Source organism: Phoxinus phoxinus (genome assembly GCF_949152265.1).
Source record: "Phoxinus phoxinus genome assembly, chromosome: 5".
NCBI lineage: Eukaryota > Metazoa > Chordata > Actinopteri > Cypriniformes > Leuciscidae > Phoxinus > Phoxinus phoxinus.
The window spans coordinates 24,035,052-24,053,601 of NC_136880.1; the positions used below are offsets into that span (position 1 = coordinate 24,035,052).

General features: G+C 36.1%; 1 protein-coding gene across 1 annotated transcript; it reads left to right on the forward strand.

The window, feature by feature from the left end:
• Positions 1 to 5,357: 5,357 nt before the first annotated feature.
• On the forward strand, positions 5,358 to 18,033 carry plcd1b (phospholipase C, delta 1b). Its single transcript, XM_079613049.1, is given in 16 exon segments — positions 5,358 to 5,617; positions 8,659 to 8,817; positions 10,929 to 11,157; positions 11,250 to 11,379; positions 11,471 to 11,699; positions 11,873 to 12,074; positions 12,245 to 12,389; positions 12,553 to 12,705; positions 14,695 to 14,844; positions 14,966 to 15,116; positions 16,272 to 16,388; positions 16,496 to 16,658; positions 16,660 to 16,672; positions 16,777 to 16,909; positions 16,985 to 17,134; positions 17,328 to 18,033. Coding segments are annotated over 16 exon segments (2,247 nt in total). The 5' UTR covers positions 5,358 to 5,586; the 3' UTR covers positions 17,420 to 18,033.
• The last annotated feature ends 517 nt before the right edge of the window (positions 18,034 to 18,550 follow it).

Genomic DNA, 18,550 nt, shown 5'->3' on the forward strand with positions numbered 1-18,550 from the left:
TCCGCTGGCGGGTAACGCTGTCAAATCACTAGCCCATTTGGCATGTGTTACTTACTATGTTTACTCACTTTGCTGGGGTGAGTATTATTAGTAAAAAAAAAAAAATACATTTTAGAGTCATTCAATATTTTTGTAGACAATGTTACATTTTTGTAGTCATTCAATAACTTGCGTTTTGAACTTTTTTTTCCACCTTGGGCAATGAGCCTTTCTAATTGACAGTCTAACAGCAAGGAAAAGCTATGACTTCATTTTAGTTTCATTTCATATTCATCATTCACATAAAACAAGTAAAGTAGCCTACAAGTACAAAAGTAAAGAAGATAAAAAAAATATATGGGCTTGATATGGTGAAAATATAGCTCACTTGATGATGACAATATGATATCAGACTTGAAGCCAATATATGAAAACATTTTAATCCGAAATGTTAGTCAATGGGAGTTTTGAAATAAATTATTTTTGCTCTCATCAATAAAGGATATGTTTTCACTGGATTACACTTTTTATTGTTAATGAAATATACAATTGTTCTATCTCATTTAGGCTATAACAAAAGTGAATTAGTTTGGCAATTGTTTGCAGCATGCATACTCCTATTAGGACAATTCTTTAAGAGAATTACTTCTTTTTCTCTCTAATCCATTTATTATCTGCATAGATGTGTGGCCAAATGTAAACATGGTAGTGTTTGTTCAGAAGGGTCGTAGCAGGGTCACAGTAAAGGACAGAGCAAAACACTGGCAGCAATGTAGCATGAAGCAACATGTTTCCCAAAGTCTTTGACTTGGCACTTCATCTTGCCCAGCTGGAATGATCACATTCTTGTTGCAAGGTTGCCCCTTAAAGGGCCAAATCTTCTAGATTAAGTTATAATTAAAAACATGCTTTAAAAAAAATCTCCAGTTATAGACCCATGCAAACGTCTATAAAAACAGTCAATATACGACTTTTCTAAAAACAACATGTTATTTTTTCTGAATGCAGCAGACTGTGTAAGTAAACCAGAACATTAAAACATCAACATTAATAGTAGTCTGTGGAATATAGTTGGAGGAATAATAGAAGAGTCTGCACAGGATGATCATTTTGTGAACATTCCATGCATGCCCACATCCAACAAGCCCTTAAATGTCTCTGTTCCACAGTATCAGTGGCATGCATTTTAACTTTCAGTTCCTCTAAATTCACAGAAACTAAAATGAAAGAGTGACCTGAATCACCAATCAACACTTCTATCTTAATTACAGCAAAATACTTAATCTGTGTTTAAAAAGAAGAAGATCTATTTTGTTTTCAAAATCATTCAAAGGTGGTGGTTACTTTAAATCCATGATCCAAGATTATCACTGGTTGTTATTGGTGCTCAATTATTAATAATGGTTTCTATTATAAATTATGAAAACATTTTTAACTGATTCATATTTGTGTAGAAATATTTTAAATATATTAAGCAGCAAAAAAAAATTAACATATATAAAAATAAGAAATGTTTCTTGAGCAGCAAATCATCATATTAGAATGATTTCTGAATGATCATGTGACACTGAAGACTGGAGTAATGATGTATGGATGAGGAGATGCATAATGATGATGTATAAGGAGTATGCTGAAAATTCAGCTTTGCATCACATGATTCATGAAGTCTAAGTGACTTCTTTCAAAAACATTTAAAAAATCTTAAATATCCCAGACGTTTGACTGGGACTAGTAGTGTGTATATGTATTTATGCACTGTAAAAAATGAGTGAGATTTTAACAGTTAAAGACTGTAAAAATGTGACAATAAAAACCTGTTTATTGTTTAACACTAAGTTTCCTTATCTACTGTGAATACAATAATATATAACCTTACATTTAGTGAAAAAGAACAAGTCATTACATCATTTACCATGAAAACTGTAAACTGACATTCCCAGAATTCCCTGCGTGAAACTTCACATTTGATGCATGTTCGTTGAAATAACCGTTTCTTCTTATTTTCATTTATTTTTTCTAATTAGTACATTAGGGTTTTGTAACATGGGATTTCCATGGGAAATGGGATTTCCAGAAAAGTTGGGACATTTTGTAAAATGCAGTAAAATCAAGAATCTGTAATTTGTTCATTCTCTTTTACCTTAATTAACTGACAAAAGTACAAAGAAAAGATTTACAATGTTTTCCCTGCACCAACTTATTTGTATTTTGTAAACAAATTTTTATTTTATTGGCTCCAAAAAAGTTGGCACAGAGGCATGCGTCACATAACCTTTATTTAATTACACATTTTAATTATTTGGGAATTAAGGATATATTCTTGCAGATTTGCAAGTGGAATTTTTGCCCAATCTGGTACAAGACAGATACAAGACAGTTGCTCAACAGTCCTTGTACGTCATTGTCTTATTCTCTTTTTCATGATGGGCCAAACATTTTCGATAGACAAATCTGGACTGAGGCAAGCCGGTCAAGCAAATCCCTTCTGCAACCACTCTGTTTTTACATGTGCAGATTGAGGCAGTACAAGTCTCTGTACAATCCCAATATACACCTCCACATCAATGGTACCTTCACATGCAAGTCAGGAAGTTTGCACTGATGCAGCCCATGACAGATGTTTGCTATTGCACCTGTCGCTGATGAAAATCTGGATGGTCCCTTTCATCTTTGGGACTGAGAACTCAATGTCCGTTTTTCCCCAAAACGAGCTGAATCGTGGACTCATCTGACCACAGCACACATTTCCACTGAGAACTCGGAGGCATCACTGCATAGAATTAATGTATCTTTCCCCTGAGTAACAGAGATTCAAGTTGCATTCCTTGATGCAGTGTCAGATTGTGCTAACTAAAAACAGGTTTCTCCTGAGCACATGTGGCTATATGTATTCATATTAAAATTACATCAGTTGCTGAAATACATTTTTTACTGTAAATTCAAGTTTAATATATAAAACCTAAAATGTAGCAACCACATTTTTTTACGGTAAATTTTAGGCAACCACAGCTGGCAGTTTTTTTTTACTGTAAATTTCTACCTTTTTTTTTAACAGTGTGTGTGTAGTGTATATACATATATATGTGTGTAAAGGATCATATGGTACATTTCTAGCCAGTAATCTTTTCAATTTACATTTGTATGCAGTATGCACAGACAGTAGCCTCTTTTATTAAATATGGATCAAACTAATCAGACTGCCTTCTGTCTGCAGTCTTATCCTCGGCCCCTTCAACACAGAGATGGATTTGGGGAATAAGGCCTCTCTTCCTGAGCCTGCAGATTGGCCTAATGTTAAAATGCACTCATCCCAGAGCTGACGCTGCTTGGAGGGTAATCCAGCCATGAATGGGACTGCTGATAGGCACAACAGCACACAGCCATACGCACTACTGCATGACTATTGTTGTATCGGGGTCAAGCAAAATCATCCTGAGTGTGACAGATGACAAGACACTCACAGTAACTATAACATGACTGAAGAGTTACACATCAATAACACTGATATTCTTCTGTATTTGTCCAGGCAAGTATCTTTGATATCGAAGATCTCAGCTCTGCCTGTGAAGACATTCACTCTGCGTGACGTCGCACGACAACATCAGGATAAAATGACCAATCATCTGTGACATACAGGCGACAGGTTGTTTAAAAAAAGATGCATACTTTAAAAATGACTAAACTTACATCATACAGCATTTTGTCTAAGAATGTATTCTCAGGGATCACATGATCAGTGGGAAGTAACTTCTAGGTCACAGTGACTTGCTGCCCTTCATGAAAATGAGCAACACAACACTAAATACTTTTCTACTTTTTCATCGTTTCCTTTAAATCCATAGGGTCCACAGTAATACACTGCTGTAAGAGTAATACTTTATTGGAGGGCATTATTATTATTTGCACACATATTACACTATTATTCTCCATTACACAAATTTACACAAGTTACACATATCATTTTCTTTCATATACCTGGAAGGGACTCCAGGGATAAAAGGGATAAACCCATGACATTAATCACAATTATTTAGTCTATTCTATTGACAGTCCTGATATTTTTAAGTCGTAGTTAAATCACCCTCTGAACCTGAGGAGGGTTAACCCTTGTGTTTATGATTTACTTCATTAGAAGGTGACATAAAGTACAATACTCTGTTCAGTTTCTGAGAAAACACTGACGGCTTGAAGACAGATGACATTACTTAAGTTCAGTATGAAGGCGAATTTAGGCTGTTTGCAACTGAACATAGCAGCATACAGTACATGATGATTGTATAGAGGAGACGTGATATTTTGATACACTCCATTTGTGTTCCATGCTGTTGCCTAAATCATAAAACACAGAAATGACCTCAGTGTGAGGAAATCATTTCTTCAACTATTTCTGAGCTTAAATCAATCACAAATCGGTTCATATGACATTGACATTTGTGGAACTGAAGATACATTAAATATATTTGTCATTTTCCTTGTGACATGTTGGTCAGCCTGGCTAAAAATCTCAGAAATTACATTACAAACATGCTTGTAATTTTGCATTGCCGGTGGGCTCTTGCATTCCAAGTCAAAAGTGAGGCTGAAGTGCATGCCAGCTTGTTCAGAAAGCATCTGATATATTTTACACCAAAAAAACTGGACTTGGAATGTTTGTTTTACTCTCAGCGCCAGCGGTCACATAGCAGATATGAGAGCTGCATTGAAAGCATTTCATTTCGCCAGTAAAATGAGTTCCTTGATCACTATCAGTCAGCAAAGGAATTATTTGATAAAGGCAAACTTTAAACCTCTCCAGCCACAGTATTATACATAGAAATAGCCAACCTCAAACCACGGAGAACGACAATCATGTGAAATGCTAATCAACAACACCCAATAACACTTGGATATTTGTTCCAGGGTCATAGGCATGTTTGAAGTGAAGAGATAATATGCAAACTCATTTTTAAGGTGCACAAAATCTTAAAATGTCTATATTTCAAGCCTATGTATTTTAATCCAATGCAAACCCCACTCAGAAATGCAGTCTTTCTCTTTGTATCCCCTTAAGCAGACTGCCTAAAGTATCTGTTAAATGACTCAGACAAGTAAAAATTTTAAAATAGTTACACGACTAGCTCATTGCTTTCCAGGCTATAAATTATTAGTGCTGTCTGGCAGATTCAGTAGACACTAATACAGCATATTTTCATCTTAACTGGCATGACTAGTGTCTACAGCTCTAATTACAGGTGCAGTTTAACTGCTTCTCCAGAATAAAACCTAACATTCAATCTCAGTCTGGATTTGCTTTACTGTATGATCATAATTTGTCATGACCCCTACAGGCAGCTGGAGGCACAGCATGGATTTATAAGATGCTGAACTGATCAGTGGGAGTGGCCCATCATACCTTTTACTGAGACGCTAGCACCCACGGGCAGGTAATGTGTACCTGTGCCGAGAAGGCTGGAGCAATAGATCCGCTCTCAGTGTGTCGTCTGGGTTGTTGTTTTTTTCGCCAGCGAAGGTTTGTGTAGTTTCTTTTTGCGTGTGGACTCCTGGATTTGAGAACACTGGACATATTGTGCACGAGGAGGATATAACAGTCTGCTGTATTTACGAGAAATGGATTCCAACGGCATTGCTGATAAACAATGTAAGTGTTGAATGGAAACTAATACGGGACTCTGTCACAACTGAATTAAAATGATTCCGAAATGGCTGTGCGTATCACAAAAGTCAATCGACAAACATTTTAAAGTTCAGTTTGAGAGCAGTGGATGTTCAGACCTGTTTAGGCTACTACTAAACCTGCACGCGCTCTTGAGTTTCAGCCACGCGCAACTGAATGTTAACTATTACCAAACATAATTTGAACCCTCACGCTAGTTTATGAAATATTTAATTTAACGGGCGATACAAACAACGAGAGGTGGGAAATGTATTTATGTTTTTTATTTATGTGGTAGGCTATTGTATTTAATTTGTAAATTAAGTTTGAAAATACTTTAGCAAACCCCACATTTGTTTTCAGTGAGTTTTTTTCCCCCTGTTGATGATGCGTATGATGAACGCATGAATGGGTGGTGTAGTGTAAATTGAGTTAGCGTATAATATGGCTGCCACACCCATGGTAACTTTGTATTGTATTGTTAGCCTATTTATTGGGTGTAGCTATTTGCCCATCTGACTACAGTGCTCCAATTCTGCAGCAATAAAATAACCTAGATTTTCTATTGAGGATGGGGCACAGGAGAGGTGTCAGTAGCCTGGAGCAACATTCCGTCGACTGTCTCACATAACATCCCTTTCATTACTTCAGTTCCTGAAACGTCTGTCAAATTATGGGTTTCCAAACCAAGGCTCAGCTCATTTAACTGTCTTTTTCCCTTAGCTGACTTAGAAAACAGTCTTAGAAAAACAAATGTGACACAAATATTCTAATAAGTTTAACTTGTCACATTCAGGTTGTGAAGGGTGAGATGGTTTTAAAAACACTTGCAGTGGTTCTGTGGTTGTTGTGGTTGTTGCTGTTGTTTAGAGGCAAATAAGGACAATTTGTAGTGGGGCTATCTGCTACCACACACCCACTGGCTGTTTCCTGCTTTTTTTTAGTGAGAGGCAAGGCAGTTATTTCCCTCTGGATGACAGAGATACTGGAGATTCAGGAGATGTATACACAACAAGCACACAGTTATTTAGACATTTAGATGCCTTGGGCTTTTTAAGAACCCAAATGTGGGTCGTGTTTACTGTAACAGAAAGATGTAATGCTGTACATACAGTAAGCATGCATGTCTAAATCTTTAAATAAACAATACAAACCACAACTAGGGCAAAACTTTGTATACAATTTGACATCTTTTAGACATTGCAATTTTAAAAGGGTTTACAGGAAAATTGGTACAGAAATGTGGAATGAAATTAAAAATTTGTATAGATAAAAGTAGCCTAACTTGAATTGGACATATATCAGTGTTACTTTAGTTTATATTCCATTCTAGTGTTTTGAATGTGTTTTTATTTTTATTTTCAGGTTTCATTGCAATGTTTAACTTTCTTGTGTGCTTTTGTCATTCTCTAGTTTTTAATTTTATTTTCTAGTTTTTTTAATTTCTGTTAAGCTTTATTTCAGTTTGTGTCATTTCTACCGGTACTTCAATTAAGCTTATTTTAGTTTAGTTGCCAAGGTTTCGTTTGTTTTTATCATCTAATATTTATATTTTATTTCAGCTTCATTTCAATTAACAAAAGGTATTTTAATAGTTTTAACAATAACATTATTGGCCTATACATTTAACAACACATCAACAATAAAAAAAAAAATATTTGTATTGACATTGCAGTGTAAAAAGAAAGGCCATATAATTATGAAACGGTCATACCATCATAATGAAAGAAAAATTAAGAGCTCAAAGAGAAAGAGAGAGAGATGAAATGGCATATTTTGGCTTTTTTTTAATCTGCACGTACGTACTCTTACAGCACGTGTAGGGTTAACATAAATCCACCGGATCAAAATTCAATTGGAGTCCGGCTGCTAAACGCATCAGTCTGTGTGGACTGGCAAATGCAGTCACTAGATGGCGCCATTGCTTCTGCACAGAAAGACACACAGAAGCCCAACAGGTATTTTACCTGCTGTTCTGCGTATAGCAGTTTCGACTGTGCTCTAAGCATACTTTTAATAAAGTACTTTATAGTGATATCTTTCTTTTAAATACACATCCTTAACGTGTTGGTGTAATTCGTGTAAATATTGCCACTTGTTGGGATCAGACGGAAGGTCTACACTTTATTTTTCTAGGGATGAACTTTGGATTAGTACACGCCCCGAATCCGCAGACAAGCGAGTGAGGTATACAACACAGCAACAGCAAGTCTTTGGGATATGTTTGCGGCTCCTATTATCAGAAGCAGTTTTAATTTTTTGAGCGGAAAATTCACATTATGCAGTGTGTACGAAGACAACCTGTTCGGACCAAGTCTCAAGAGTCCGTATACCGCGCGCAGATCAAGACAGTCGCGCGCAACAACATGAAACTAATAGGTAGGAGAATTAATAGGCTATAACAATAATATTGTTTAAATGTAATCTGAGAACTTCATCTTTCATACTTGCGTTTACATTATTCTATTGGTTATTTTAAGATGTATACGGTTCATTGACACGCACCATCTCCAAGGAAATCTCGTAACCAGGAAAGCATTGTCTGTCTCGCATACATTTCTTACCTAGATAGCAGTGTAAGTAGGTCCCAGTTATTGTCCTAAATAGAGCAAGATCACGTCACACCTATTGAATCATGGTTGTGTGTGTAAATTACTCTCAAATACACACCACACCTTAGTAAATAATGCATTTTGTGCTTTGGCAGTTTGACCTAATATCTGGTCCTGGTTGGTGTCAAGTGTCCACAGTATGTGTTCAAGGCTTTCAGGAAGAGTCTTTTGTGTTTTACATAGAAGTTAAAACCACGTTTTCTTTCTCAGCAGCTTAAAGGGTGGGTTCCTAACTTCCTTCCTCAATTGGACCACAGAGGGACAATAAAATCCTTTTGTTTGTTCTCCCTTCATAAAAAAAGGATGTTGTGATGTGGGAAATGACATTAGCCACAAATCTGCCTTTCAAAGGGAAATAATATGAGTTTTGAAAGAATGATTACATGAGTGGTCTTGTCCTTTTTCTCCCCACAGGTTTGGAGGGTGACAAAGACCTGCAGTTCCTGATAAACGGCGGGGACCTTTTGAAAGTCCGTTCAGGCTCATGGAAAAAGTCGCGCTACTACAAGCTGCAGGAGGACTGCAAGACCATGTGGCATGAATCCAAAAAGACCTTGAAGTCCAAAAACACATGTGAGTCCCAAAAAGGATGTGCACTGGGGTGTCAGAATCTTTTCAGCCCTTTCTTTGCATGCGCTCTCTCGTGTCCTGCACTGACCATTGTTGTGTTGTTTTGGCTGGTATGTCAATGAATTTCTCTCACAGAAGTTAGTGAAGATGTTTCTTGCTCAAATCCAAATTTTTAAGCACAAACTGGGTCAAATTATTGTAATGCAGTATATATATTATTATATATACTATTATTATGATTATTATATATTATTATTAATATATTATTGCATGCAGTATAATTATTTTTGCGTTCTTTAATATTAAAGTTATTGTATCCATAATGGATACTATTATTAGTTTTGGATTACAGCTGTATGCCAACAATATCAGATGGAGCGAGGCCGATTAACTGGTTGTGGTTGAATCAATAAAACGTATATTTGCAGTACTTTAAAGACATTGCCTTGTGATGTATTGTGTATTGGTGAATATTTCTGTATACTCAAATTTCTGTTAATCATAATGATGTACACTACCATTCAAAAGGCTGGGGTCAGTAAGATATTTTTGAAAGGAATTCCTACTTTTATTCAGCAAGGATGCACTTAATTGATCAAAAGTTACAGAAAGGACATTTATTTTGTAACAAAAGATTTCTATTACAAATAAATGCTGTTTTTTTTTCTAACTTTCTACTCTCCAAAGAATCCTGAAAAATGTGCTGCTTAATTATTTTTTTCTATAATAATAAGAAGAAATGTTTCAAATCAGCATATTAAGACCGGAGTAATGGCTGCTAAAAACTCACAGGAATAACACATTTAATTTTTTTTTAAATCTAGTCAAATAGAAAAGTGTTTTTAATCTTTTCACAACAATAAAATTGTTCACAATATTAAAATTTTTGGAATAAATAAATCAAGCCTTGGTGAGCATAAGATACTTCTAACAAAAACATTTTAAAAATCTGACCCCAAACTTTTGAATGGTACAAGTGGTACAATTATTAATTATTATGAATTTTTCATATCGATATACATTTTTTTTCTTCAGAGCAGTTGCCAGAAGTATTGACCATAGTTTTTTAATTGTATTAATTAAAAGGGTATTGATTAAACATACATGTTTTACTACAGCATATTTAAATATTATTGTCATTTATGTTACCAGTGCTGTAAAACATCAGCCCTGAGGCTATGTTTAAAACGTTTGTGTAATTTTCCTCAAAGTATGCAAACCAGGGGCGGTTCTAGGATTCATCCACAGGGTGCGTACTGCGTAGCCCTCAGTGAGAATGTGTATTATGTGACCACTGCCTCTTTAAATCGCACCACTACATTATATAGTAAGTGAGAAGTAGCCTACTGGTATCGGTACAAGTCAATTACATTTTTTATAAATTATATAATGATACCAGTCTTTCTACCGTACAGTTAAAATCGGTATACATGTAGGCTACTGATTGACTAACAGACAAATCATATAATTATTAATATTACTAACAAGTATTACTGTTAACTAGTTAAAAAACTAAAATATTGACTCAAGGATTTTTTTAAAATCATATATTTACTTTCCCTGTCAAAACATTCACTGTCCCGTCTAAATAAATAAAGTTATTGCTTTCATTGTTGTAACATTACGATACCAACATTTTAGTCACAAATCAAATGCACACAATCGGGCTTGCAGCGTTTTTGTGTTAAGCATGACCTCTTCTACATATGATTTCCATATGCATATTGCCATCCAGACACATGATGGATGATACTGCATTTAACAGCAGGAAACTAGGAAAAAAAACTTTTTTGCTTCTAGGAAATGGATCTTGTCTTGCAAATATGTTAGATTTGATTTAAGCTTAAAACCATTCACACATGAAGTTTTGCTTCTCAGGTACATCTGTCACTTTAAGGATGATTAGATACTTTTACAAGAAAACAAAACTAAGATGCTGATTAACCAAATTTGGCATTTTGAAAAACATCAGTGAACCACAAAAGAAATTTGGGACATTAAACATGCAAAATATATGATAATGTTGGGGTCTGGGTTCAGGGTCTGGGTTCAGTGGGACCCACATAATTACATATTACTCCTTTTATGAAGTTTTGTATATCTTTCTCACTCAGTCTCCGTTGACGACATTGAGGCGGTACGAACAGGTCGGCAGACGGAGGGTCTGAGGAAACACACAGAGGAGTCGGTGGATGGTCGAGCGTTCTCCATCCTGTTTAAGGGGAGACAGAAAAACCTGGACCTGATCGCCAGCTCTGAGGAAGAAGCCAAGAAGTGGGTCAATGGTTTGGAGAAAGTCATCTCAAACATGAACAACCTCACTCCGCAGAAGAAAACAGAGCAGTATCCTTTTCAAACGCCTGTGGTGTTGAGGTGCAATTCAAGCATTGTTCTTCCAAATCTCTCTTTAATTGTCCTTACATCAGAGCTTTTAGCTGGATCTACAGTTGTATACGTAAATCAGATAAAAACTTGGACAACAAGATGAGTCTGAAAGAGCTGAAGAGCTTTCTCCAAGACATCAACATTGAGGTGGACGAAGACTACGCTGAAATGCTCTTTGAGGTAATCTACCCGTCTACTGTTCTCTCACAATTTAAATAGATGTACAAAAGAAATAACTTGAATAGAAATGCCACTGTTTCCCCTCTTTCAGAAATGTGACCAATCGAAGGGTGGATTCCTAGAGGGCAAAGAGATCGAGCATTTCTATAAAATCCTGACACAAAGAGAGGAGATCGATGTCATCTACAGAGAGTATGCAAAGACAGACGGTGTCATGAGCGCCGCTGACTTCCTGAACTTCCTGTTGAATGAGCAAAGAGAACATGCGTCTCTGAATGATGCCCTTCAACTTATTGAGAAAAATGAACTTGATGAAAATGGTAATGCCGCCTGCTTGTGTTATTGTTATTTGTAAGTTGCTTTAGATAAAAACATCTGCTATAAACACTATCATTCAAAAGTTAGCTGTCAGTAAGTTTAGCCTCAGTCTCAGGGGAAAAGATTTACAAGTACAAAGTTTTTTTTTTAAATTGCATGTCTGTGTTTCTTGTAGCCAGAGCCAAACAGCAAATGACAAAGGATGGCTTCCTAATGTACCTGCACCAGCCGGAGGGGTTGATCTTTAACCCGGCCCATAATAGTGTTTACCAGGACATGAAGCAGCCTCTCAACCATTACTTCATCTCCTCCTCTCACAACACATACCTGCTGGAGGACCAGCTCAAGGGACCCAGCAGCACTGAGGCGTACATAAAGTAATGTTAATCATTCAATATTTGAATACATTTTAATCATGTAGTTAAAAAACGATAGAATATTTAGATGCATTTGTTTCAGAATGAAAGCATCTGAATTAATTTACCTTTCAGAAAGCATGTTTTTATGGCTAAGTTGTGGAGTAGCAAGTTGCATTGTCCCTGTACAGAGTACTTCTAAAGGGATGCCGCTGTGTGGAGCTGGATTGCTGGGATGGATCCGATGGAGAGCCAGTCATTTATCATGGATACACTCTCACCTCAAAGATCCTCTTCAAAGATGTGATTAAGGCCATTAAAGAATATGCCTTTAAGGTAAAAAGATTCATAACATAAAGATATATATCCTTTCACCAAGATACTATAGTAACTTAAACAAACAAAAAAACTGTTTGTTTTGGGACTTGTAGAGCTTGTCCTTCTGGTGTGCTTTCCATGTGTACCTGACTGACAACAACATGATTGTTCCCTTCACCAGGTGTCCGAGTACCCTGTGATCCTGTCTTTGGAGAACCACTGCAGTGTGGAGCAGCAGAAGACCATGGCTCAGCTCCTGATCTCCATCCTGGGTAGTGCTCTGGTCACCAAACCCCTGGGAGATCAGATGCCCACACGCTTCCCTTCTCCAGAGGTTAGTGACTGCGGGATGTTAAGACGCAGTAATCCACTATGTCATGTTATACAGAGGATCATTTACAGGCATATTCAGTGGCATGACTATGTAAGGGAATACCGTAGGTTAAGCCGGTTATTATAAAATACCGAATAAACCTGACAGGGTGCTTAGGAAGCCGAGCCTGAGAGGGTTTATTTTGTCATAATGACTTATTAGCTGCTTATTACACCCCGCGTGGACATGAAATCATTTTTATCATGTAAGAATAAAGAGACAATGGAGTTATATGAGAGACATGAAGCTAGATAGTCTAGCACAATAAAAATGTTGCACTTTATTTTACAGTAACTGCACTTATAGTGTACTTGCCTAGGAAAGTACTGGTTAATATAAGGTAAATACATGGGTTATGGTTAGATGTAGGGGTAGGTTCAGGGTTAGTACCTAGTTATTACCCAGTTATTGTAATTAATAAGTACATAGTATGTACATGGGGAACAGGACTGTGAAATAAAGTGCTACCAAATGTTTAGCATATTCAAATTCCGGCCGTTACGAAAAGACAAAATATCTGATATCTGATACATGGCAGATATTAAAAATACTATGTTATTATGTAAAAAAACCTAAAACAAAAACAATTCAAATTAATCGTTTTAAATGCTGCAAGTGTATCCACAGTGGCATCACGCCATTGTAAAGTAAAATATGAAAAATGTATATTAATTTTAGATTGGCTAAAGATTACATATAACTTATTAAATACTTTAAATAGTTTTTAAATATTACCTTTTTAAGATGTTTTTTAAAGGTCATCTAAATAGGGGATTTCCCCTATATGCTTCTATATACCGATAAATGTAAAAAATCAAATAAAATTTTGAATATTGTAAAATAACCAATATGGTATATTTATTATGCTAAATTATATCATGCATCCCTACCATTTAGTGGTTGTAATAAAATAATATTTTACCTCAAAATGCCTTGATCAATACGAATCAAGTATTCCAGTAAGAAGCTTAATAAACCAAAATAAATTTGTAAATGTAAATGCACACATTTAGCTGTTTTACATGCAATTTTATTGTGACAATCCAAATTGAACATTTACTTAAAATATGTATAAAGCAGTTTAAAAGTGTTGGGTTTAAATCCACAGCTACTGGATTATATCTGAGACCCAAGAGAGTTTGCAGTCTGTCTGAACAGGAGATGCTTTCACGGTGGAGTTCTGTGTGGAATTCATGCAGCCGCTTTCTATTTGAAATGATCGTTGCATCTCAAACTCTCTGTTTCAGCCATTTACAGTAAAACAAATGTCAACTACTCAAGAAGATTGACACCTTCAGCACATCAATTATGCTTGCATATATCAAAATGAGGAAACTCTGCAAAGACAGAGTCCTAAGATCACGGTTTTGTGGCTTTTAAAGACGATGCATTGGATTGCTATGGCGACTGGTGCTTTGCCTGCAGGGGAGCGGGTGATTATCATAGCTTACGTAACCTTGTTTTTCATTCGCTCTGGTCAAGGTGTGGCCTGTCCTGGTCACTGTCACAGTCAACTATAGAAACACTGCTGTTCACCAGAGTATCATTTACAGCATAAGCTTCCTCAAACTATTGTGTTGGAAACAGCTTGTCCTGCCTGCTGCTCTAACTGTCAAAATTAAAATGCAGCACATAAATAAATGCTGCTTAGCATATTAACAATTGATATACATTTTTATCATATTCCAGCCTAATATGCAGAGACAACTGTAAATAAGCTGCTATTAGAACGCATTGGTGTAACAGAAAGTACACATTTTACTTCTACCTGCATTAAAAGAATAAAAAATCGCAAACGAAAGCAACATAAACAGGCTAAACACACAATGCATGGCTTTCATTGGATTTATTTGAGTCATTTGAATAAACGTGCCTGTTGAATGAATCCATGTAAATGTGAGGTGATGGCAGAATCTGCAGGCTCTGATTTAATGACTGTGTATTATTTAGGAACTCAAAGGACGGTTCATAGTGAAAGGGAAGAGACTAAACAAACTTGAGGACGCATTTTCAGACGAGTCCAAAACCGCAGATGAAGACAGTGTAACAGAGGAAGAAGATGACGAAGGGGATGAAGAAGACCGTGAGAAGAAGTCTAGCGTAAGCCGAGTTCTGTGATCTCTGTCTTGCATACATATGTGACCATGGAAAGTAATCATTGAAATACTTTGTTTCTTTTCATTCTTAACATTTATTTTATGATTACACACACCTAAAACAGAAATTGAAGTTTGCGAAGGAGCTGTCTGATATCGTGATCTACTGCAAAAGTGTCCCCTTCCATGGGTTTGAGGATTCCCGGGACAAGCAGTCCTTTTATGAGATGGCCTCATTCAAAGAGGGAAAAGCTGTGAAACTGGCGGAGGAATCAGGTGTGATGTCATGCTTTCTGCTGCTCAAACGCAACACAGGATATTAAACGCATGAATACATGTCATGAGACAGAGACACGAACTCTGTCCTGTGGCACAGATTTATTTCTCAGCTAAATACACAGTCATAAACATGCATTACGACACAGATGATGGGTTCTGCTTGAGGGAGACTCCTGACACACACCTTTGAATATGTAAAGAAGCAGGTGGCTAACAGGGAAAAGAGCCGTTCAGGTTTCTTTTTCTCTCTCATATATTTATCATTTTGCTGGATGGCAAAAAGAGATAGAGAATTTATTCATAAACAAAATTATCTAATGAAATATTTGAAAATATTTTTGAAAATGATCTATTCAAATCTTAAACATATATTTTATTTTTAGTAATTAAAGTAAAATATGGTAATTCACACAGAAGGCAAAAAATAGTCTAAAAGTGGGAAAAGACCTGTGAAACAAAAGGTGGTCACCAGTTATAGTGTCTAAAACACAATATACACTTCTGTATGCTCTGTGTTTGGATTTTTATTTTATTTTTTTTATTAGCAAGGACACATTAAAATTATGTTCTTTCAAACTTTCTATTGATCAAAAAATCCTGGAAAATATAACAGGTTTCACAAAAACATTAAGCAGCACAACAGTTTTCTACATTGATAATAATTAATAAGAAATCTTGAGCAGCAAATCGGCATATTAGAATAATTTCTGAAGGATCCTAAAACCCCAAATTCAAAATTAGAACATTGTGAAAAGGTTTTCATAGTTGTAAGCCATAAGCATCAAAATTATAACAAATAAAGGCTTGAAATGTCTCACTTTGCATGTAATGAGTCTATATAATATATTAGTTCCACCTTTTAAGCTGAATTACTGAAATTAACTTTTGCACCATATTTACCTTTACTCAAATAGTAGTTATTTTAAATTATTATAATTTTTCACAATATTATTGTTTTTACTGTTTACTTTTTGATCAAATAAATGCAGCCTTGGTGAGCACTAGACTTCTTTCAAAAAACATTCTTTTGAACGGTAGTGTATATTAACCTAAAATCCTACCCAAACACATTCCTCACCTAATAATGCCTCTTGGATGCTAAAAAGCAAACAAGCATGTTCCCATAATAACTACTTTTTTTTCCTGTCATAGCAAATGATTTTATCCTTCACAATACCGACAAACTCAGCAGGATTTACCCAGCGGGACTGAGGACAGACTCCTCAAACTATAACCCTGTGCCTCTGTGGAACGCAGGCTGTCAGATAGGTGAAGAAGCCATGAATCTGAAACCATATAACTGACTCTAGTGAGAAACATGTATATTCAGATTTAATCCGAGTGGAAGTTGATGTTAATGTCACTTCTCCCTCCAGTGGCCCTCAACTTCCAGACGCCCTGCCCAGAGATGAATCTGAATCAAGGGCTCTTTCTTCAAAACGGACAGAGTGGTTACATCCTGAAGCCGTCTTACCTACGAGACCAAGACACTGAGTTTGACCCCATCACTGTCTCCAAGGGACCATGGTTAAAGAAAAAGTCTTCATGTGATGGCAAGTGGCTCTACAACATTACTTTATTTTGTAATATATGGACTATATCTTTGTGTTGTTCATGTCAGCTGCATAGCTTTTTTTAACCACTGTTTACCTGATAGGTGATCTCAGCCCAACAGTTACCCAAAGTGAGTCAAAAAAAGTCCTCCATTGTTGATCCCATTGTGCAAGTGCAGATCTACGGTGTGCCAGCCGATACGACCGTGGTGGAAACGCAGTACATTGAGAATAATGGTACAATAGCCCTGTAAATGTTCTCAGTCAGGTCTCACCTGGAAATTGCCTAATCGCTCTCTCTTTTCTCTCAAGGCTTCAACCCTATGTGGAATGAAAACTTCCAGTTTGATGTGTGCGTGCCAGATCTAGCCCTTGTGCGCTTTTTGGTTGAGGACTACGATACCTCAACGGACAATGAATTTATTGGCCAGTACACACTTCCCTTCAACAGCCTAAAGAACGGTTAGTGTGCTTCAGTCCTGTACGAGAGCAACGACACTGCTAAGTGATTTGCAATTTAGGATTTTACGTTTTTAATAAAAAAAGGGCCAAACAAAGTGATGAGTATGCATGCTAATACGATAACCACTTTAACAATAACAATACTATTGATTTGGTATATAAAGGATGTATTTCTGTTCATGTTATACTACAGGATACCATCATGTGCCATTGCTCAACATGAATGGAGACCTCCTTTCCTCAGCTGGGCTGTTCGTTCACATCATGGTTGTGGATGCTGAATAATACACACTTCGGTGCAGGTTTATTTTGTATCTGAGATGATTTTGTCATTGTTCAACAGCGCAGACGTTCTGAAGGGTAAATGTCTCGGTTTAATTGGTCGGCAAAAAATACGGCAGCTTGAGTGAATCTGGTAGGCAGGGAAATTGTGGGAAAATGGCAACCTGCCGAAGATGTAATATGATAGTCTCCCATTTAATGTTAATTTTTTGTACTTTTTATTATTTGTAAAATGTTATGCATTTTAGTATGCCAAATGGATTACCTACTACAACTGTGCATTCTGAACATTAATATGCACGAGTAATATTATTATTCACCTTTAGTCTTAGTTAAACAGAACAGTTTTTAGATCTAAAGATTTTAGCAAAGGAGCAATTTGATGGTGGAATTACAAATAAACAGGACCACTCCACCCTTTGTAGCATCTTTAGTTCATTTGTTTTTAAGCTTGCATTCATGTAGTTACATACCATATATGATTTGTCATAATAAATAAGGTACTTAAATTGTCATGGTTCTGGCTGATACTCTGAGAACTCAAAGCCAGCGATTTTGATGAAACACATTGCCAACTGTATACATCAATGTAAAGGAGAAATAAATGTAAGTTATTAAACTGTTGTCTGAGTTCTTGTACCAATTCTGTAATGGCTTCAGACAAAAGAGGTATGAAAAAAATAATTTTCCAGATTCATATGGGTTTGAGGGAGAACTGGCACACACAACATCAGGATAATTCTGCAGTTTACACTTCTCGGATTCTAAAAGTGATTTTTTTTATTTAAATCATAATATAAATATTACAATGTGTTTAAGTTCCTAAAAGAAATGTTATGTGAAGTAAACAAATCAATCATAGTAAATTTGTGATCTTGATCATGTGACTTTGCAGAGGGGTCTGATTCTCTTCGGATCATTTCAAATCATGCTGGAGAACATGATCATGAGGTTTAACACAAGTGTGGCATGCATGCAGCTCAAGTGCTACTGCCATTGAAGCAAGAAAATAAATCCGATATTTTGAAGTTCAAATCTTCAACTCATAGTGATATTTAGATTTTCATACTGAAATTAATCCAATTTTTCAAATTAAGATATTTTTCTAACCTACTAATGGAAGACATTAGGACT